General features: G+C 37.4%; 1 protein-coding gene across 6 annotated transcripts in view; it reads right to left on the reverse strand.

Moving 5' to 3' along the window:
- The window catches only part of LOC124180139 (growth factor receptor-bound protein 14-like), a 297724-nt gene that overhangs the window by 193762 nt on the left and 79341 nt on the right, over nucleotides 1-24621 (reverse strand). For 5 of the 6 annotated variants that reach the window (XM_046565250.1, XM_046565247.1, XM_046565249.1 and 2 more), the window contains 3 exons: nucleotides 20664-20744; nucleotides 19884-20012; nucleotides 16144-16200 (listed from right to left, as the gene is read on the reverse strand). In XM_046565250.1, the coding sequence (XP_046421206.1) occupies nucleotides 16144-16200; nucleotides 19884-20012; nucleotides 20664-20744 (267 nt within the window). The remainder of the gene's footprint in view (nucleotides 1-16143; nucleotides 16201-19883; nucleotides 20013-20663; nucleotides 20745-24621) is intronic. The other variant, XM_046565251.1, reaches the window with a different exon arrangement.

Raw genomic sequence — 24621 nt, forward strand, 5'->3', positions numbered from 1 at the left:
TAAATACCTATTGCTTGCAATGTACAGGGTGACAGATTCAGATACATACGGTGAAAGAGTTTTTTGTCCGAAAGATAGAAAAAACAATTTACTCGTGCAACGGCCAGTGACAAAAAAAAAAAAAAATAATAATCAACCTCGTTGAATCTAAGAAAAAAAAAAATCATTACTCACGATCATGCAGGATCGATAACTGAACTAAATTCTAATGAGTTTTATTCTAAAACTATATCTTTGATGGAACGTGACAGATCAAAGAGGGGGAAAAAAAAAAAAATTAATAAATATTGAAAAACGATGATTTTAATGAAAACTATTCGGTGATTCGTAATTTCAGACAGATTCCAAATTCGTAAAGTTCTTCCCGACTTCAATAATTAATATCCGTAGAATTTCGTACGCAGGTAAATGAATTTTCCGCAAACGCGCACCTGACATAGATTTTTTTTTTTTTTTTTTGTAAAATAAATGGATATTGAAACAAAGTAAGCTTAGTTTCATTTTACGAAACTCTTAACCGAATCTGCAATTCGCGTGTTATTTTGTTCGTACAAACGAAGGTAATTGAAAAAAAAAAAAAAAAACCACGCGATTCAAGATAACGAAATTTCTTTTCGTGAAATCCGCGTGTTTACTTGATTTCAACTTGACGAACTTGATTTCCACATGATCTATCAGTGCCTTTGTTTTGAAATTCTTCGACTGGAAACTTATTTTTACTGTACTGTACTTAACGCCAAATACGTGTTTTTAATTTAACGATAAATAAATCGATAACAATATTATACATATATACGTAACGCAAAACTGTTGCAAATAGTTTTAAAAAAAACCCGAACCGAAGTAGATGGATTTTTCGACAATAAAAAAGGAGGGAAAAAAAAAGTAAAGAAATTGTCCATAACCTAAACTAACCTAGCCTAGAGCAAGCCGAGAAATCTCGTTTTGTCACGCATCCGAATCACCCTGTAGTAGACGAATATCGCATTTGCGCCAATACACATCGCTTGTTTGTCGCGTCTTTCATCTAGATGCAAGCGATGGTCGGGGATTACACGAGTTGGTGGAACGTGTGCTGCATGCGTTCATTGTTGGACTCCCCTAGTTTCGTGGACGTACTTGCACAATGGACAATTCGTGCGGGGTTTAAAAATGGAGAACGGAAAGAAGAGGGAAAGAAAAAAATAAAAATAAAAAAAAACTTGAAATAAAATAAAGCAACGAGGTACAAAACGACTGGCAGATATTGGATGGGAAGAAAAAAAAAAAAAAATGTCATTGAAACAAATCTTCCACCCATTGTCCGGTAATTGGCACGTGTGCGGAGAGAAACCCGTTTCCGTTTTGCATTTTTGCAAGCTGGACGTAAAAATTATAAACCATAAACCAAGGGGTTAATCACTAATGTAAACTGGTGTATTCAAGTTGCATGTGATCTCGCGTATTTTTTGTAATCTTGTATATTCTCTGTTATCCTTTTTCAATCTTTATGTAATCTCAGGCAATCTCCGTAAGCTCCGGTAATATTTTTTATCTGTGTAGTCTCTGTAATTTCTCCGTAATCCCTGTAATCTTTTGTCACCCTTGCAAGTTTTGTAATTTTTTGTAATCCTTGCTATCTCCGTAATCGTTTGTAATCTTTGTGATCCGTGTAATCTCTGTAATCTCTGTAAGTTTCCCTTAATATCTGTGATCTTTTGTCATCCTTGCAAGTTTTGTAATTTTTTGTAATCCTTGCTATCTCCGTAATCGTTTGTAATCTTTGTGATCCGTGTAATCTCTGTAATCTCTGTAAGTTTCCCTTAATATCTGTGATCTTTTGTCACCCTTGCAAGTTTTGTAATTTTTTGTAATCCTTGCTATCTCCGTAATCGTTTGTAATCTTTGTGATCCGTGTAATCTCTGTAATCTCTGTAAGTTTCCCTTAAAATCTGTGATCTTTTGTCACCCTTGCAAGTTTTGTAATTTTTTGTAATCCTTGCTATCTCCATAATCTTTTGTAATCTTTGTGATCCGTGTAATCTCTGTAATCTCTGTAAGTTTCCCTTAATATCTGTGATCTTTTGTCATCCTTGCAAGTTTTGTAATGTTTTGTAATCCTTGCTATCTCCGTAATCGTTTGTAATCTTTGTGATCCGTGTAATCTCTGTAATCTCTGTAAGTTTCCCTTAATATCTGTGATCTTTTGTCATCCTTGCAATGGTTGTAATTTTTCTAATCCTTGCTATAGCTGTAATCGTTTGTAATATTGCTGTGAATCCTGTAATTTTTTGTCATCCTTGGAACATTTTGTAAGCACCTTGCAATCTTTGAAATATTTTGTAATCTGGCTACGATCTTTTTAATCTTGCTGCAGTCTTTCTGTAATCCCTGTCATTATTGCAATCAATTTTTGATCTTTGTGATTGTAATCGGCGTACACCATTGTTGCATATTGACTAACCCGTCGGCATAAACCAAAAGTAAAACAGTTATCGTTTTCGTTGAAACTAAACACCGTATAAAAGTAATTCCATGCAATTTACGGGGTTGGAAGAAGACTTTCGTCCAGTTTTAACCCTTTGAAGCATAAATTTTTCCTTACAGTCACTGATTTAAAAATTGCGTCAGATCTGCAAAATATTCAAAATTAAAAATGACGGATCTAATATGAGCAAATAGGATCGATTTTTATATTTTCGGTCAGCTATATTGAATCCGCCATTTGGAATTTTAAAATTCTAACGGCGGATTCGTTTTCAGCGATCCCGAAAACCCGAGATTACCGAAGTCCACTTTTCTAGTCCCTATAACCTTACCATAATTACATTTATTCTGTAAAAACAGGCATTTACAATACCTTGTTTATTTATAGCGTTCACTATATTTGCGGAATCGCTATATTCTTTGTTGAAACATCAATGTAGACGTCTCAGAAGTGCAATTGTGCAAAAAAAAAAAAAAAAATTACAGTGATGTCTTAAAAATGGAATATAAATCTTGAATAAACGATTCGAAAAAGGTGTCTCGTACATGAAAAGCTGTGCCAAAAATGGTAAGAATCATCTCTTGGGACATAAAAATTTAAAAATTTGAATAGAAGATCAAAAAATTTCAGCTCCTGCTAATGAAATTCGTGTAGACTTTTACCGCCTGCCGATCGATCTTTTCACCAGTTCGAATAACCGCAACTTTAAGATTACCGTATAATTATTTCCAACAGTTTGTGTCCAGGTACATAACACATATTACACTGGTTTACATGTAGGTAGGTATAATCGAAGCGCAACGCGCGCAACATCGCGAATGGAATATTGAGCAGGTATCATTAATATACGGTTACTCATATGATTAGCCGGATGCAGGGGGACACCAACGAAGCGTCGCTCGCTCGACGACACCGAATAAACGATTTCATTTTTACGACCACGTCACGCGGAGGCAATCAAAACTTGAAAGAGCGATCACGGAGAAAAAAGAAGGAACAAAAGACGAGATTAAGTAAGAAAGAAAGAAAGAAAGAAAGAAAATCAACGCATCCGCTCAGACTGTAAAAACATGTCGAAAAAAATCGGCGTCAATTTTTTTCCTCCCTCCCTGCCCCCCCCCCCCCCCCTACCTAATTTTTATTTTTTCTAATCACACTTATCATCGTTAAAGACTAAATCCGTAAGTTTAACCGTCACTGATAACGTTGTCTATATTTTTCTTCTCAGATATGCATTTTGCGCAACCGCATAGAAATGTTATGAATCACGATTTATGCGAATATACATATAATTTATCCCTTTTTTCAAATTTCGTTCACGCGTTTCACTTTATTTTTTGATTTCTCTCTCTCTCTCTCTCTTTTTTACAAGCAGTTAGGATTCTCCGACGAGAAATTTTCTTCACACTTTCGCCCTTCCGAGGTTAATGCGGTATACTATTATTATTATATACTAGATTCTCGAACGTTTCCATTTGCGAGCATTGGTTTGTGGAAAAATTTAGAAGAATAAAACGTCAACGATAAATCCTGATTTCCAGACACCCAATCAAGTTTTCCCCGACTTTTCCAGCCTTTCCATGCTTTCCAACTACGTACGACCAATGTCGGCGAAGAGAAGACTACCGAGGGGTTCGGTTTCTCTGGGTCACAGAACCGGCGCCCTGCCGGAGGGTGAGAGAAAAATAAGTGCAGAGGGGTGCAAAAAGAGGAGGTGCAGAGGGGCGAGCGGTGCCGAGAGGGAGGAAGTGTTTTTCCCCAAACCAAGAAAACAACTCGAGAGAGAGAGAGAGAGAGAGAGAGAGAGAGAGAGGAAGAGAGCTACGATCGATGTAGTATCGAATCGACGATCATACAACAGTCTGGGCCAAAAATTCGGAGCGGTTAAATTCAAGCCAAATTTAAACTTGGCTTTCAAGTCGTTACGATAAAATATTTAAATTTCACCCAAACAACAAGATAAAATGTGGGAAATTTAACTAACCAATGTGACTGTAAATATTTGCAAATACAACATGTTCTGGTTATTGGAAGATCAATTTATCACAACAGTTATCAAAAACAAATATATATATATATATATATATATATATATATATATATATGTATATATTGCGAGTGACCGTAATCGAACAGAACAGTAACGAAATCGAGATTTTTTTTCGTTACAACTACTAAAAAAACCTGCAATTTCCATTCTACACCGAGAAATATATTTTTCAGTTGAAAGTAAAAACTGGAAATCGTCAAAACTAAAATAGCTATAACAGAATGCATTTCGCTTGTGTGTGTGTGGACGTCATACTAGAAATAAATATTTTTTCCAACCGGCAATTTCTTAAGGTTCAAATAAAATAATTTCAGACATCCTTCGTACGTGATTTCTTTAATTTTGGTTTGTTTCTTATTTTCGTCTAGTCCGCTTCAATTTCGGAGAAAATTACCATAGTATTCTTCTTCCGGCTTGCAGGCTTCCATTCTACGTTTCCCTGACAAACTTTAACGCTTCCGGTTACTACCTGGTAATAAAAACTTTTCAACTGATATCTCACATGTGTGCGTGTGTGTAATGCATGACTTATTCTTATTCTTCTTCTTCTTCTTCTTCTTCGATAAATATTTCTGCCTTATCGGTACTTCCGTATAACGTTTTCTCTTATCGCAATGGTTCAAAGTGCAAACACCATCAATGAGTTGTGAGTTACAACCGATATTTGTGTTCGATGCACGTTCAACATTTATTTATGTACACTGTAGAGTAATGGTTATGATTATAGTTCAAAAAAAAAAAAAAAATTCGCAATGGAAAGATATAACAGTCAATAATCTTAAAAGCAAATTTTGGAATATAAAATCCTTTCAACTTTCTTGGTAATATTAAATCCTTGTAGGTATAAACTATCGTCGTGACATTTATTTCAAGCTGAGAAATTGTAGGAAAAAAGAAAAGAAAAAAACAAAAAAAAAAAATGAGAGTTAGGATCAATCCTATAATATCCCATCTTTCCAAAATGAAGGTCTCGAAAATGTTTTCATCCTGAAATTTCTCTCTCTTCGTTCCCCGTTTCCACTTTTCTGAACATTTAATTCTATCCTATACTCTACAGGTTTTTTTATTCTCTCTCTTTCGAAGGGGAAAAAAAAAAAAAAATGTAAGAACATTTTAGTAATTTATTCTGCGGATTAAATTCTGGGAATAATGTATAATAAAATCGAACCCAAGGTAAAGGTTAAATATCCATCCCTTGGACGCGAAGGGAAGAAATTTGACGAACAAAGACGCCTTTTGCGTCTGCTTGGTGAGTTATGAGGATAAGTGAGAGAGAGAGAGAGAGAGAAAAAGAGAGACTTATATGTATAAATAGAAAAGGACACACGTGGCCGTTCCTCCACCCCTCAGGGAAATTATCACGGCCAAGTGGACGCAACCTCTCCGGGGATATTTCTGACTTTCGGATACACCATAGATTTCTGGTTAACTTCGTACGTTTGTAAGGAAACTCGGATCTCGTCGGGAGAGCTGAGCTGAATTTTCATATACCGCTCGACGATACATTCGGTTCTCGAAGAGAGAGAGAGAGAGATAGAGAGAGAGAGACGGAGAAAAAAATAAAAATAAAAATAAATCAATAAACAAATAAAAAAAAAAGAAGGGAAAACGGGTTGGTAGAATATTATCAGAAATTCGCGCGATCTCGGGAATTTCGGAGAAGTCGGAAATAAAATATATCTATAAAAAAGGGGGGAGAAATATGAGCGGAGAATCATTTCCGATAAAATTCTTTCGTCCCCCGAATTCTCGCGAAGCCGTCTCTATAGGCGCTGCATCCGGTTCTAACCGGAAATGTAAATTTCTCACCCCGCGGAGACTCACTCCGGTTTGTAATTCGTTCGAATACTTATCTTCTACCAATCGCGTTGCGAAATCGGACGTTGCATGCGGTATAAGAGGAAACGGAAGTAGGTAAGGAAGAAAGTACGAAGGGTGGTACCGGAAGGGCAGTGAAAACTGTGAAGTAAGAAATAGAGAAGGGGGAGAAAACCTGTGTCAAGTCACGTTCCCCTACTCGATCGTCGTAAGGTTCGCAACCTGCATGATCTCGGAACGAAACGACAACGAAGTTACGAAGGAAACTCGAGCGCGCACTGCATGTTCGTAAACAAATGTAAAAATTTACGGTTAATACATGGGTTTAATGGGTAAAATATGGTGTAAAACCACGTGGCGTGAACTATGGTGCACAAACCTAAGGGTCGCGTATTTCCCTTCTTTGTTTTTTTACGTACTTTCTTACAACCCCCCGAGCGAGTCTTGATTCATCTTTTTTTTTTCACATTTGATAATTATCATTATTTATTTCCACGTTGCACAGAATTAAACACCTTTGTACCTTTCATTACCTACTATTATTATTATTGTTATTGTTATTGTTATTATTATTATTATTATTATTATTATAGGTATGTACGGATCTATCGATCTTTTTTTCAAATCCATTCACCCTGCAGCATGTCAAAATTCCTCTCTTTTAACCATGTTCAGTTGCTTCGTAGTTATGATCTATAACACTCCTGTGTATCAATGTATGTACATTTGGCATGCACGTTTCTTTGTATCATAGTCTATGACAGAGATAAAAGAAGAAAAAAAATAAAAAAATACATTCTAGCTAGAAAGTAGAAACGAGTAGGTACTCAAAAAGAGAAGGAAAAAAATGGGCATTCGATAATAATAATGATGATGATGATGATGACGATGATCGATACTTTATTTTAAACTTGTATTAAACCGACCACGCATGTTGACTAACGTGCAAAAAGCGGTTTAGAAATCAAAAGAACAGATATTCACCTGGACGGTGCGAGAGTATGGAAGGAAAAAAAAAAAGTGTGTGTAAAAATAAAAACACAAATACCGTCTATGCGTGACATGATTCTCCTAACGACGAGGAAGAAGAAAATATTATACATAACAGAGAGAGGGGATAAAGCAAAAAAAAAAAAAAAATTAAAAAACAACTTTACAAAGCAAAAAAAAAAAAAAAAAAAAAGTAGAAGAAGAAGAAGAGGAGGAATAAGCATCAGCATCCAAGAGCGTCTTACCGGGCGATGAGAGCTCGACGAGGCGAATAAAAAGACGACAGCGACACACGCAACGCGACGCGACGCGACGTTAGAAGAACCGCTGATTCGGCGAATTCGTTTGGTCTTGGTTGCGTTGGCGAACAAGAAGAAGAAGAGGAAGAAGAAGAAGAAGAAGAAGAAGGAGGTGAACGGCCGCGGACGTGTCAGGTGTGACACGTAAGAATTCTCCCTAGTCTTTGGCTCTCTCCGGTCCTCGAGACGAGGCGAAACGGCCGATGCGTGAGGCGTAGACAGGTTCAGGTATAAACCTGGCAGAGCTGCTCTCTCAAGAAGGAGAACGAAAAAGGAGTGGCCTAATACGGGGGCGGAGCTGGGGTGCCAGAGGTTATGCACAACTCCGCCCGATTTCACCCGCGCGCGGACGGTAAAGGAGATGCGGAATATACGCGCGAGCCGATGAAAGAGAAAGAAAGAAAAAAAAAACCCCCCCCCAAAAAAAAAAAAAAAAAAAGGGATCGCAAGGACCGGAGAAATAGCAAAGAGTGCGTACGTAACGAGACTGCGTTACCTACCTAGTTCGAAAAGTCGGTCAATTGTACGCTGTGATAAAACAATGGGGTGGTGGATTGAAGATGAACAAATCTGACCGATTAGAGAACTCGAGTTCGGATAGCGTCGAATTGCCTTGGATTGGTACGTTGGAGGAAGGATGCAGCGATAGTTGTTAACCTTCGTTTGAGAGATAAGACAGATGCACACCATTGGAAGCATCATCACGACCGTGAAAATGGTTAAGCCTAACAAGTTTTGGGTAAATAATATCGTGAGTTTATGGTTGAGCTTATATACAAGATACAACAGTGGATGCAAAATGTTTTTTCTCTCAGTGCAGTGTGGGAGTGACATCAAACAGTGTTGAACTGATGTATGATAATGTTGGATTGATATAGAAAAGTATCAGTTTGACATCAGACGGTATTGAATTGATATCAGATAGCATGGAATTGACATCGAATAGTATCAGTTTAATGTCGGATAGTGCTGAACTGACATCAGCTAGTGTTGGATCGACATCGAATAGTATCAGTTTGAAATCAGACAGTGGTGGATTGGCATCGAATAGTATCGTTTTGACATAAGATAGCGTTGGATTGACATCGAATAGTATCGGTTTGACATCAGACGGTATTGAATTGATACCAGATAGCATGGAATTGACATCGAATAGTATCAGTTTAATGTCGGATAGTGCTGAACTGACATCAGCTAGTGTTGGATCGACATCGAATAGTATCAGTTTGAAATCAGACAGTGGTGGATTGGCATCGAATAGTATCGTTTTGACATAAGATAGCGTTGGATTGACATTGAATAGTATCGGTTTGACGTCAGACGGTATTAAGTTGATACCAGATAGTATGGAACCGACATCGAATAGTATCACTTTGACATCAGACAGTTTTGGATTGGCATCGAATAGTATCGATTTGACATCAGACGGTGTTAGACATACGCTAAATTACAGTCTCCACAAGTCGGCACCCAATTTTTCTTACAGTGTAAAAGGACGAAGAGAATTACGGCAGCGCAGACATAGGCACGAAATCATGGGAAATATATTACAGGTACATAGCGGTCTGTCTATTCCATTCACGACAATTAGACTAAGAGCCGGGTTGTTTGAAATTGGATGTACTATATATCAAGCCCGTGTCACGAGTAATTACGCGAATAGATGGTAGCCGGGTCGAAGAGAGGAGAGTAGGAATCCTCTCCAACTCGCCGAGCTCATCCCCCACGGGTCTAAACTCAATTCGATTCAATTCGATTCAATTCAATTTCCTAATTTTCATTTGTTACCAGGTAACATCGTCGGTGCCCGGAGCTTCGTGCTCGATGAACCCTCGGCGGAACCTGCCATCCAAAGCCTGTCATTCCCGATAACCTACCGATGCATCCCGCACTCCTCTGATCGAACCTGAGCCACCTCGCGTTACCAGGTTCACTCTTCTCTCGGGCGATCACGGAATTCTCCACTCGCCACAGTCAACAACTGATTTTCACAGAGTTCCCGGCGTCCATTCGTACAACCCGACGCTGAATTTCGATAATGGAAAAAGCCTCTCTGGCCACTTCTCAACGTTAAGCATTAAATCAAACTTTGTCGCTGCGTCAAGCTTCTTCTTAAACGTGACTAAGGATCGTCAATGTTTTCGGCATTGCTTTCATTTCGTATCTTTGAATCTCGATCGATACAGTAATTCCTCAAATCACTGTATCAAACAAATCGTTATTGTAAGATCCAATAACGTTCCTTCATCACTCTGTCGAAATCCCGGATCAAATACACTGCTCGTCAAAAGTTTGACTACACTTGTCGAAATTTCTTACTGCACGAAAAGTTAGATGTTGGGACTTGTTTAGAAAGTTTTCAACGATGTAAAGTTTATTTTTTGGCCCCGGTACGTACTTTTGAACACTCCCACTTGTCGGCTATTTTTCAACGATCGAAAATCAACTCCACAGCTTTGGTAAAATTTTATCCTTTGTTTTTTCTACGGTAAACTTAAAAAGGATATGAATAACTACGTTTTCGTTTTTTTTACGAAAGTTTCGTACGATTTTTTTTCGCCCCAGTATTGCATATTTAGCTTTAAAAAACCATGTTTTAAAAAAAGGGCGTAATCCAATAACTGCAATATTGAAAAAATGGAACACTAGGGCGAAAAAGAATCGTACGAAACTTTTTAAAAAACTAAAATTTAGATTTTGATATTCTTTTTAAGTTTACCACAGAAAAAAAAACGAGGAAAAAATTTTTCTAAGCTACGGGATCAATTTTCAGCAGCTAAAAAACAGCTATGTTCAAAAGTGCCGAGGCCAAAAAAAAAAAAAAAATCGTAGTGAATTTTCTAAAAAAAGCTTCAATAAAGATAAACTTATCATCTTTAAAACAACGCTTGAGAAATTTTATCATCTTTATTTTCAAGTCCGTTATCCAACTTTTAGTACGGCAAGAAATTTTGACTGGTATACCCAAACATTATTTACCCGGCAGTGCATACCAAGAATAAAAATTCGATAGATAAAAATCTGTTTTCGTTTTTACTTTTAAATACCGAGAGTTACTTTCAAGTTTTCCATGTACAGCAGCGACACGTACAAGACGAAGTTGGGTTTCGATAACGTCGATCCTCCAACAGTAATTTCCCGTTCCAAGAACGACAAAACTATTGTACTACAAATATATTTTTTTCCATGAATCCGTCATTAGTGACAAAAGACAAATATTTTCCAACAATTCAAGGCTAATGCATAATGCAGCTCTCGAGCGTTGCATTTTTCCATAATTAACCCAAGCACGCAGTGCAATGAATGAGAACATTCGACAAAAGTAAAGAAATCCAACCGTATGCAAAAATCGTCATCAAATAATGCTGCGATCTACAAATCGATCGCGAGTAGAAGCTAGCGTTAAAGAAAAATAGAATCCGAGATCATTGCGATTCGTGGCGTTTGTCAGGATAAGAACCGTTAATGTATTATAATAATTACGAAACAATTAGTGCCCGGCGCGTGATCGCGCCACGCCTTCGTCAGGCCCTCCATTCCTCCCGCGAGAGGTCGATAAAATCTGATAATCCTATAGGTGTAGACTGGAAAATATTTTTCGCATCATAAAGCGAGGTTAGATAAAGAAAAATGAAAAAAAGGACCCTAAACTCGGCCAATCGTTGAGGTAGGAACCGAGGCTGCGCCCTCCTGACCAACCAGAGAAGGCTGGGCCTTCCTCAACGGGACTCCCCTTTCCATCGTCGACGACCTACATGTATACATGCACGTATAAAACCGAGAAAATTCAAGGAGTACATGTATACGTATGAGAGAACGCTGGATGAGGCAAGTGTAAGGCTCCATCGACAAGAAGAGTCGAGATTAAGGGTGGCGGTGCCGATGTGGAAGAGGGCGAGGATCATCACTCATAGTTGTTTGCTGCGGAGCTGTCAGTCAGCATCACCATCACCACCGCCTCCATCTCCGTCTCCTTCTCATCCTCCGACACCAACAGCCCAGCATCATCCATTCGTCCGGGTCCACGTGAAACCCAACATCGCGAATGCTTGGGGAAGTAGTAACCTGCGGGACCACGAGAAGAGTAACCCTCGAGACTCTTCTCATCATCGGGATCCATTGTGGAGAGATGCGAATTAGCTGTTCCAACGAACAGTTCAAGGAACGAACGAAAACACGTTAGGAATGACCAACCAGTGAACAGTCTTTGTTCTTGTGGAAACGAGTTTGACTCCGACCGCCTGACGTCAGTCTGAACACAGTTTCGCAAATTGTTTTCGGACTAATTCTTATGCGCGATGGTACCCTCGCTTTATTCATAGCACTCGTCGATATCGGACGGAACCATACCGATTTACCGCTCTATATGTTATTGCCCAACGACACACGTGAGATGGACGTCTAAGTATCGCCGTTGCACGCGGAGCTAATGGCTAATTGCATCGTGACCAATAACGACATCGACGGATTTGGTTCACGTGCACATGCACGCATCGTTATATCGTTCGGCAAATGCTTCAATGACTGATTGATCACGAATGTCGTCCTTGGCTTGTTCGAAAATTTATGTCTACAGTCTAAATCAGGTCCAGTTATAACAAACGATGATTATGTAAAGTCCGCGACCAGCCAACGCGTTGATCTGATTCTGTAACGGGAAACGATTCTTTCCAACGATTGCATTAGATATGAAAAACTCGTTGATTCTCAACAACTGTGATTATTAATATATGACTATGGTCGTGAGGCGTGACAAACGTGCGTTTTGGACGCACTTTGATACGAGCTAAAAATATACACGTGCACAGACAACGATCACGACGTGTCTGCACATCGGACGTAACACGCAGGTACACGTATGGTGAAGATAAGAAAATCCCGTACGCCGCCACGAACGTAGTACCACCATACGCTAATATCGGGTAAAACAATCATGGTACTTGTCGGGGTTAGGCTAGGTTATGTTATAGCAATTCAGCAAAGCAAGTGGGTAGTAGTCGTTAGCCGGCGGCGCAACTAGGATTATAATTACAACATCGTTCGCGGTTTAACCACCTCAGCGAAGCGTAAGCAATTTCGTCGTCGTCCCAGCTCCGAGAAGAGACGACGAGGTTGTTCGTCGTATTTCACACGTTTCGCATTGTTCGCCGCCTCCGAGACAATCGGAAATAAAAAAAAAAAAAAAAAAAAAAGAAGAATGAAAGAAAAAAAAACGCAGACACTTAACCTGATAATCAGCAAGTAGAACGCAGATCATGATCGGGTCTTTAATTTGGTAACGACTTGGACGCAATCGTCCCATTTGCACTACCCAGACTTCTATGTCTTTCCGATTTCGCTCACGCATTGTATAACAATGAGAAATATATGTGATTGAACTTTCGGATAGAAATCGAACAAGGTTGTTCGTAGACGTAGTTGGGATAGGTTCGAGTATGAATTTTTCAAAAGAATTTAACGTCCGTTCCTAACGTGCGCGACGACTACCAATGAATCTTACGAGGGTGAAGTTGTTAGCGTTACTTTAACGATGCACGTTTAGAAAAAATCCTCAGTTTGCACTTTAGTAAAACATGACAAACAACACATACTGCTATTTTTAGAAGCCAAATCCTTAAAAGTCGTTCTAAAATTGTGCAACAATGATTTTTTCCCTAAAGTTTCGCTGCATTAACGTTAAGTAAGTTCAGCATCGTTGAATCATTGGAATGATTCAATCGTTAATGACTGCGTTAAACTTTCGACCTGAACAACTACTCTACCAGCAACGAAATGAACTCGAGAAACTTGACGTCCCATCACTTGGCCGATGCCCTCAATTAACCGAAGATGACTTAAAATGACCATGAACTTAACATGACTACGTTGACTGTGTCGATGTAATACGATTCGACATCGGTTCACGTGACTCAAAGCACGTGACTCGAAGTCATTCGCGTGATTCAAACGTCATGGATACACCTTTTATTACGGTCTTCTTCCAGTAATCAATTAAAATTACGAACACTCTTGCGACGCGTAGATACAACAGTAGTGTGAATTTGGAAGGCGATAAAGGTTGAAAATTCTGTTGCACACACAACAGTCCCTGTCCTCGGCTGTAGCTGTGTAATAATATAATCTGGGTCATTCGAGACTAACGATGTTTTGGCAGCGAGCAGACTGGCTGGTAATGGGATGTTTTCGGGCGTCAGACCGATATTAATTACCCGGAAGCCCTCCTCTCCGTTCCGAGGGGCCACCAAGACACGGTATGCACGCGTTATTCAAGCATCGTCAAGACAGCACGCCACCAAAACGATCGGCCTTTTTGAATCGAGAATTTTTAGATGTTTTCTCACCTTTTCTCATCTCCGTCTCTTTTATTTGGATATTTAGACCATGCAATTTATTTAGGTTTATTGTTTCCCTCAAGTAAGACTGCAAGGTATACAGACTGAGAAAAATCTCATTTGTTACAGTAACTAGAAAAATTCAGTAAAACAGGTATCGTTAAAAACAAAACTGTTTGAATATTGTTGGAATTACGAAAAACGAGGTACGTGTAAACATTTTGCGCTATCGTCGATCCTTTTTTGGTTATTCCAACGCAAATTCAGTTTCCGAGGTTTACTCTACTTTTTTAGTTTGACAAGGCTTTAACGTCAATTTATCGTTGCACGAGCATTAAATTTTCGCAACATTTACAAGAAAATATAGCAACAGTGATCGTAATGAGAAAGAATAGTAACGGATACTAGACTTTCCGGTAACAGCCAGAAAACTAATTTTCATATCGTACCTAGAACTATATTTTTCGATTGTGGTAAAAGATGAAAATAGTTAGGGACTGAGCGGTAACCGGAACTAAAAATTTCTCTCAGTGTAAGGTCTACAAAATATGATAGACGACTAATGCAACGCCTCGTTTAAAAGCTATGCAGAGATGATGGTTGCATACTTGAACCATCGAACTTGACTCACACTTTTCAGGTTTATAACGCGGTATTTGTGCGTTTTTTTTTTTAAATTCTTTTTTCCCCGCTCTTTGCTGCGTCAATCTTAGACACGCGTTATTGCTCTGTGGTTTCCCACTCGTTGTGTACCGACTTGGCACGTGCGAATTGTTATTGCAAAAAAAAAAAAAAAAAGAAAAAAAAGATATTAATAATCACTAAAAATCCCCGAATGATTGCTTCGCGTGATTTTCATATCGTCGTTCGACTTGATAGCCAATTGTACGATTTCACATATAATAATCATCCTCTTCATCCACAGGTATTGTATGCCTGTATATATTCATACGTTTTATTTAACGATCGGCATCGAAACGCATAGGGGACAAATAAAGAGAACGGAACGAGTGAAGAAGCAAATTAAAAATAGAAAAAAATTTAATAAAACATTAAAGGATCGGTTATACGGATCTATATAATTATTAGGTATACATATGACCAACCGAACGTGACGGGAATATCAAATCTTTTACTGATATAATAATACCAATACCTCGGAGGTGCTGTTAAAACTAAGAAAGACAAAAAAAAAAAAAAAAAAAAAAAAAGAAAAACCAATGAAAAAAACAGAACGAGAATTAAAAGAATCAAAGTGTTTCATGCGAAACTTGTGTGCATGATCGTGTAGCGACAGTATTCAAATTTAAGAACTGCCAGTCGATCGTCGTGTAAAACTGAACGAAGAAAAAAAAAACGAACCTCTCTAAATACACGACAATCGTTGTAAAATAAAAGCTTGAAAAGAAGAACACGGCTGAGACGTTAATCGAATTTGAATTTGATTTGGAATGAATGAGAAAAAAAAAAAAAACAAAAAGAAGAAAAAGTAGGGCAGATAAAAAAAGATACGCTCTACATCTCGAGGTGATGATAATTAGAAACGAAAAAAAAAAGAAACCAAAGATACGATACCTTAAATGAAAATGATTGATTCTATTTTTCAAACTTGTATTTCATACGAACATCTATATACAGTAATGTTTTACCGAGCATATTTTTTTCAATAATGATCCTAATCGCGATGGGCATAAATCAATTTTTCAGTTTTAAACGATTGCGCGCAGAAAATTGTCGTGTCAATTTAGTATATGCGTAATAAAATTCGAAACTTGAAAATGATGTACCGGGATTATAAAGTTAAAGACGGACTGTAATAAGCGGCAGTTAATTTGTTTTTTATCTCGTATTTCTCACTCAATTTTTATTTCATTTATTTATTCTTTTTTTTTTTTTTTTATTCACCTACGTATCAATAAACTTATAAACTTGTATCAACGTACGATCCGAAAGCCGAAGTTTTACGAGCTGATTATACGGACAGATCTTGTTAATATCAATATAATAATCGGTGTCGATAATCGATGATTAACGAATCAGCGAGAAATGCGGATGCATCACGGAAGGAAGGAGATGGAGAGAGAGAGAGAGAGAGAGAGAGAGAGAGAGAGAGAGAGAAAGAAGAGATGAAGCGGGTTGATAAATTTAAATATCGAATAATACTACGTGAATAGAAAATTTACTTACCGCTGCCGCAGAATCTATATGACGCCATTGTCGTATCACACGGCTGACTAGATGTATCTGCGCACAAACCGATTTAAAATGCCAAATTAAAGGTGAAAATAAAAAGTCGATAAATTGTCTAGTGAAACAATACGTAAGGTGTGGTTAAAAATGATGTACCGGGACAACCTTTTGAAACTTGAAAATCAACCGCGCATGCGCGAGTTTTGTCGGCTGGCCAACCCGAGTTTCAGCTGTCGAACTCTTTCTGCCGGCGATGCGGTTGATACGAATTTTCGAGGTTAGAATCTCGAGTAATCGAGGCAGCGACTCGGAAAGGTTTCGGAAGCATTTGTTGTCGGGTCGGAAAGTCAATTCTTCAAAGAACGCACGGAATTCAACGCTTACGCTCTTTGAAAAATCAAACGTAGACATTTTGCGTAGGTTGGCACGCCTGCGTCGCGGACAAAAATATCGCTGCGTGAAGATTTCGCCGACCAATGAGATTTAATTACTTGGCGCATGCGCGGTTGATTTTCAACTTTCGAGAGATTGTCCCGGTATGTAGGCAGTTAAAAAATAACGAAACCTGCATAACCAGACGCTGGTTTACCGCTGCTGCTTCATATAATTAACTCGTCTGCGATATTTTGACCAACAGAGAGAGACGATACAGAGTAAAATACGTAAGGATAGGGGAGAAAAGGAGAAGAAAAAAAATAAACTAAAATGGATAAAAAAAAAAAAAAAAAAAACACGAAATCACGAACATCTGAAACGAGAATGAGACGATGGTAACGATGATGATAATTAATACAATTCACATTAAGCTTATAGCCAGAAGACACCGTTTATTGACTCTCTGTTCTGTTGCACCTTTCACCGATCAAAGATTCTTCCAAAGCCATTGAGTATAATTATATCTGACATTTCCTATTCGGCGATCATAATGATCATTACAATTCTGATGATTATGATGACGGTTTCGTGAAGGAATTCGAAAGGCCGTTGTTCGGCGAAAGATAATAAGGAGATAGAAAAAAAAAAGAAAAAAAAGAAAAAGAAAAAAAAAAGAACGAAAGGAAAAAACGAAAGATGAAAAAAAAATAAATAATCAAAGAATCGCTGCAAAGAACGGATGTCTCGTAGTTGCCTGGCTGCTGTCTAATTCACAAACTAGCAATTCTACGTCGCCACCTCGTGCATTCGATATTTCTCTTTCTCTCTCTCTCTCTCTCTCTCTCTCTCTCTCTCTCTCTCTCTCTCTCTCTCTCTCTCTCTCTCTTTCCCGAGTCTTTCGAGGAGAGAACCAGCCGTTGAATCGATCTCCAGCTCTCAAATTTTAATAGGATTATTCAACTCCCAGATATATTGCCTGGCACTCGTGATTCAAATCGCAGCGCAAAAGATCCGATCGATTTTGTACCCACCGAAAGGAAAAAAAAAAACAAAAAACATCGGTAATTGTTTGAGAAAAATATCTTAAACTCAATTAATTTCTATCGATCTTCTCAAACTCCCGGCTCATTTTTGCTACGAAGTGCTATTAATACGCGATTTTCGACATATATATGAGATCAGTTTCTGTGACAAAAAATTTTTTTCAAATCTTTCAAACCGATAATACATACGAAAAAAAAAAGAAAAAAAAAACAAAGTTTCAACGCAAACGGACAATTTGTAAAACGTTTGCAGATACAGATTGATCGGAAATTTCTGTGTCCTTTTATCGAATCATATTGTTACATTTTGTTTTCTTCATTTGTACAATTCCTCCAGTATCTTTAAGGTACATCAAAAAAAGAACAAACGCGAGATTAAATTTCATAATGTTATTCTAACAATCCATTTTTGTCTTCCTTTTTTTTTTTTTTTAGTTAGTTTGTAAATGTATTTACATGTACCATCAGAATTGTCTGAAATCTGATAAATCGCAACGAATGAAAATAATTATAGGTATAATAAACTCATACTTCAGAAACTCGATCTGCTTCTCCAGCCGTCCAGAAAATTGCGAAACAATCATTTGTCGACAATTTCAAACAACTTTCAACAATAAACGATATTGATAACTTTAACCTCGCAAGAAGTAATAAAATGGAGAAAACAAAAAAAAAAAAAAAAGTACGCGAACACGTTTCTCGTATTTATTTTCACTTTTTTATTCAAAGTTTTCTTTCACCATTTTACTTTTTTTACTCTCGTCGCGATATAGTTTACATACGCAAACACACACACACACAGACATATATATATATATATATATGTACCCACATGTTGCAGCGTACTTACAATATTAATTGGCAGCAGCTGGCCGTAAGGCAACACTTTATACCTCTACGTAACGTAACAAATTACACGAATAAAGATGCATGCGGATGTAAACGATGTTCTGCCAATCGTTACAATAAATTTTACAACATCTAATAGCGTCTATTCATCTCTGCAAAACGTAACACGCGTACGCATATAGAAAGCCGATATATATTGGGTTTGTTGCCTTTCTAACAATGTTGCAGAATGTTGTTGTTGTCCTCCTCCCTCCCGCCCGCCCTTCTTCTTCTTCTTCCTCCTCTCGTTATCTCTCTTACGTAACTTCACGTTATCCACACAACCGGTTACGCCTTAACGGTCTGATTTTTTTTTTTTTTTTTTTTCTTCTTTTTATTTTTATAATTATAATTTTCTTTTTCATTCTCTCACCTTTTCGCAGCTGCCTTGACGCTATTTTTCTTCGGAAGAAGATGAACAAAATGTACAATGCAATACAATGAAATTTTACAAATATGCTGCTGCAGGGAATGTCGCAGGTTTGTTACGTGCTGGTTTTTTTCCCTACCTTTTATTTTGACATCCCGCCACGTGGGAATATTTCTAAACATAAAAGCTAAAACTGGGACGAAAGTCTTTCACAGAATCGGCAGAGAAACAAGAGTCGTTTCGTGCAACAGTTGTGTGTAATAGATCGATATTCATGAAATTCCAACAAACGATCGTCACTAAAGTTTACAGTGCAACGACAATTAACAGAGGTCCAATTTTTATTTCCGTCCTTCGGTATTTTTCACCTTCTTGACGTACGTGAGAAAAATACAACGCGAATGCGAATAAAACATGGATGTTCGCAAAAATTTACTGTATATTTTGCACTTCGTTACACCTGGTAAAGTTTTCCATTTTCTATCACTTTTTTATCCGTTCCTCCGCGTTTCATTTTTGTTTTTTTTTTCTTTAATTACATCATATTTTCTTCTCAATAAGAGAAAACAAAATTAAGTAAAACGAATAAAGGAAGGAAGAGGCAGAAAGAGAAGAAGAAAAATTTCAAAATTTCTACTTTCCTTACAGGTGAAATTTTTGCAAGAGAAATTTCAAACGTGAAAAAACAAAAGGTTGAAAAAAAAAAAAAATGATAGGAAACTAAACAAAACGAAACGATATTAAAACTGAGTGAAAAACTTAGTCAAAGATTAATACAAAGGATCAAACGAATACACATGTAAAAAGTTTACAAAATATTATCATGCATAATACAAGTACCGTTGATTAATAATATAACGTATAAAATACATAACGCATGTAGAATGGGAGAAAATTAATGGTCTGAAAAATGTGGAGAGGGTTAAAATTGAAGAGGAATAATAAGAGAAGGAGGATAAGAAAAAAGAGGAAAAGATTAAGTTCCGCGTGGGCAAAAATTTACGGACGAAACGATGCGAGCGAGCAAGCGCGTAGTTTAAATAATTAAAAGCAGTCCTTACCTTGGGCGAGCAGTAGAGCTTGGTTTCGCGAAGAACCATGTAAATCTTGGACCATACGTTCTTACTTGGATCTCGAATCCAGGCCGAACTAAATATCGAAGGACACTTCTCGCCGGTGGTAATCATGTTCTGAAATTCGTACAATAAGACTAATTTTTAAATCGACTAAAGCAACAACAACAAAACGAGAAATTCATTGTTTACGTTTTACACAATTTGATATCAGGGATGAATCGTCCGAATCAAAGGTAAGGAGAAGAGAAAAATTATCAAAAATTCGAAAAAAAAAAAAAAAAAAAAAATTGCTATCACAAATCTCCAGGAATATTTTATTTGGAATATTTTATTTTATTAAAGCAGATAGCGATGATTGATAAAAAAAAAAAAAACGTTATTGTATTCGAACTGCGTCGTGGAATTTAATTTCAGAAAAATCGTGCGACGCGTCATAAAATTTGTAGAGAAAAATTTCACGATAGTTAAAATCAGAAGTTTCGGAAGTGATTAAATCGTGATGTTTTTAATCCGATTTTAATTATCCATCGAGGTGACGCGGTGAGTAAATTTTTCAGCATTTTTTTTTTTTTTTTTTTTTTTTTTTTTAAAACTCTTCCTCGTATCTTCGGATACGTTTCTTACACAGCCATTGGAGAACTTTTTTTTTATTTTTCTACTTTTCCCGCCTTCGCCCCCCCCCCCCCCCCCCCCACCCTCACGCCGTCTTCAAAATTTTTGCAAAACTACGCGTTATACGATTTATTCCCATGCTTATCGACTCACCTGCATCACCGCGTACTTGTTCGTAAATGGTCCTAAGAATGCGCTACTTTCGTAGTCAACCATCTCTTCGGGGAAGAATTGCTGCAACGAAAAAAAAATAAAATAAAATAAAATAAAATAAAATAAAAAGAAAAAAATGAAAATGAAAATGTAAAATTGCGTAATCTGTTGAAAGAGTAGCAAAAAGAACGAAATAACGTAATGCTAATTTACATCGATTTGTTACAAATATCGACATTTCTTCTTGTTACGGTTAATAATTGAATCATTGCGAAAATTGTATTGCGAACGTACGGAGGGGAAAAGAAAAAAAAAAATCGAAACGTACAAAAAATTACTTACGAGGATTCGGGAGTGAAAAGGAGGAAATATTACACAACGCGTTGATCTATAGATCACACGTCTGGTGGCAGTACGGTAAATAAGAATATACACATGGGTATGGATGGATTTCGTTCGTTCTTGTTTCTTTCTTTTTTCTTCTTATTTTTTTACCTCCTTTTCCTCTTTCACTCCCGAAACAGAAGGAATAAGGGTAAAAAGAAAAAAGAACAGCGTATGAAATACTGCGGGTCTACTTATATATCTTCCTTCCTAGTGCCGCGTTAGTAAAAACAAGAATCTAGCCTATCCCGATCTCTTTTGTATCCGAGGCGAAACAAGGGTAACAAAAACGAATGGCATACGAAGAAGAAAAAAATGAAAGAAAAACAAAAAAAAAAAGAAAGAAAAGAAAAGAAACAAAAGTTGCAAAAGGTGCGTATAAGAAGAGGACACATACTTTGAGATTTACATGGTTGTGATTGACGATTAGATTGCAAGACTTGTCAAGTGATTGAGAAAAACGAAGGAAATCGAAATATTCGAAAATTGCAGGTTCACGTATTTTGACGTTGAAACATCTTTAATGTCGTGAAGCATATTCGATTCGGATAATTTGTGATAAAAGTCGTGTTTCTGCAATATGCGCGTACGATGTTTTACCTTGTATTACGGTTTGCCGAATTTCAGGCAATTGTAAAGTTGCGAAATAACAATTATTCCCGAATAATACGCATCTTTGCAACACGACGTAACTAACTTAAATACGATGATTTGAAATAGCGCGGCGCGATTAATCGATCGATCAGCAGCTTCGATTAATCGATTGATCAGAAGAACGACATGATCGAGTCTGCCTATCGATCGATTAAATTAATTTAAAGCACCTTACGCTGACTCTTTGAGATTCATTCCTTGTCAATAAATTGTTGAAAAGAGAAGAAAAAAAAAAAAAAAAAAAAGATTATACGCGCGATTTCCGACGATAATCACGATCCTGGGAACATTTTATCATCAAACTTTGCACTTTGCATCGAGACACGACTTTGAATATCCCCCACTCAACCACTGTTACACGTTACATGATACACTGAGAAGAATTTAATTCGTTACAGTAACTAGAAAACTTCGATAAAACAGATCCCAGACTTTCCGGTAACAGCTAGAAAAAAAAAACTAATTTTCATTTTCTACCTAGAACCGTATTTTGTCGATCGTGGTAAAAAATGAAAATATTCAAGGACCGAGCCGGTAACCGGAAATAAAAATTTCTCTCTCAGTGTATTCCAATTTCCGATCGAGCGATGAAATCGAGGCGAGATACAGACTGCACAGGTATAATTACGATACGGACAAGTGGATAGGTGGGTGTATGACATGTATCGTACAGTTGTGTATACACGTACACAGACGGGATGAACAACGGCTCGTCGCGAGGTTTCTCTTAGCTATCAAATGCAGCAGACGCTGTATTCTTCGTATGACACGAGGTGCACACCCGCAAGTCGAGCTTACGGAGTTTTGGATCCCGAGAGAGAGAGAGAGAGAGAGAGAGAATCGTCCTGCGTTGTTTTACCTGTTCGATCGTAACGCTGCTGCTATATACGGGGTATTCCCTGCCAACTTTGTCAAATTTTGACCCAACCATATTCGATTTGTTTGCATAATTTTCAAGTTACTTACTAAAGCAGCCCCCAATTGCTTCTATTTCGTTATTGTTTCACGAAACGCAAATGCCGAATTACGAATATCTGCTTCAAAAAAAAAAAAAAAAAAAAAAAAAAAGTTTTGAAAAATTGATTCATCGAGTTCAACGTCGATTTCGTTGCGTGAAATCATTTCTATCGTTGCAATTTTTTTTCCTCATTTCACTTGTCGAGAGTTTCATTCAAAGTCGATATCTCACATTTGTCTTTTAGTTTTTTGTCGGTTTTAAACTAAATAATAATAATAATATTAAACATTGATGAAACACGAGTAGGATGTGAAAAATTATTCCAACACGAAACCGATTTTAGAATAAACGAAACGAAAGATGATATATATATATATATGTGAGAAATTTTCGAAGGATTTCGAAAGAAGATGGGAAACGAATTGAAAATATTTTTTGATATTTAAAACTGAAAATGCTACTGCGTGAAAGGATTAAAAATATAAAAATTTCAATTTTAAACACGCTATTGTAACGGGGGGAATAAAATGTTTCAATGAAATTGAAAATCGACTAGCGGTAGTAACCTGTTCGATCTGGCATGGAATATCCCATATTGAGATGAGCTCCGAATCCCTGTTAGGATCTGTCAAAGACGTAGGTAATTCATGAGTGAATAGGAGAGGAGAGAAGAGAAGAGACGAGAAGATAATCGAAGGGGTGTGGGTAATTAATTCGCAACGGATGCGGGCACTGTTTATATAACAAAGCATCCGTGAGTACCTGGACTATACAAACTTTACTGAGTAAGACGTAAATGAATTACATATCCTTCGCCGGACTGCAAATAATCATCGAATCGATTTTACTTTATTAATGGGATTCGGTTAATCCGATGTTTAATTAACGACACACTTAGATACACGTATATTCAGTTTTCATCGCCTCGCAATTCGCTGACCAAACAACGAAGTTACAATTAAACAAATGAAAATAAAAAAAAAAAAAAAAAAATTATACTAGATGATTTCATTCTTTCATCGTATATCGACGAATATTCTGATAGTTATTTCATTGCGATAGGGGGAGGGGGTGGATGTTGATCAATTTTTTGTACACCTGTGATACTGTAGTCTGTTTCGAAAACGCAAAATAAATTTACAAAAATGCAATACGAACTTAAAAGTTGAGTCGACGTTTAAAATCGTTCGAGATCGCAATTTTCTTGCGAAGAATTTTTGTGATAAAACAACTTCAAACTTGATACAGATTTCTAAACTCCACGGAAAATGGCTGCACAGTTAAAATTCACGATCAAACAATTTTCACGAGCATCCGACAAACCGATTCGTTGTTATACAACAACGCAAGCGTTGCAGCATTTCAATGCATAACGCGTGAAATTAATTTCCAAACGACAAATCGAAGATTATGGTATGTTCAGAATTGTATTTCAGCGATGTGTGCGGAGAATTGTAGTAATAGAAAACCATAGAGCACGCGGACAACGAGAGGAGGAGGAGGAGGAGGATATAATACAGGCGGAGAGAACAGTCATATTCGAAATCGAGAGAGCAGTAGGTACGTATAATGCTGGATGAATCGGGTCTGACACGTGCATGGAGTATATTGCGTAGGTTGGTACGCGTGTAAATTGTATGGACACACAGAAAGATATAGCGGATCCACTATCGCGTACGCAACATTTAATAATATGAAAATCGATGAAACGAACTCCTCGCCTAGGTAATAATATATTCCCAGTGTGCAGATACCCATCAAATCCCATCCTATCCTCTCATATCGCAATCCAACGATCTCAAAGCGTGGCTTCAATATTGGTTCAATATCGTACACGGTAAGAACGTAAAGCGATTTATAATTGCTGATGCTATCGTCGCTTTACGCACGTATACGTATAATAAATATGTGTGTGTATTACACACCGGCATTCCGTGAAATTTTTCTACATACAAAACGTGT

The sequence above is a fragment of the Neodiprion fabricii genome, chromosome 4 (genome assembly GCF_021155785.1).
Source record: "Neodiprion fabricii isolate iyNeoFabr1 chromosome 4, iyNeoFabr1.1, whole genome shotgun sequence".
In the NCBI taxonomy this organism is placed as follows: Eukaryota; Metazoa; Arthropoda; class Insecta; order Hymenoptera; family Diprionidae; genus Neodiprion; species Neodiprion fabricii.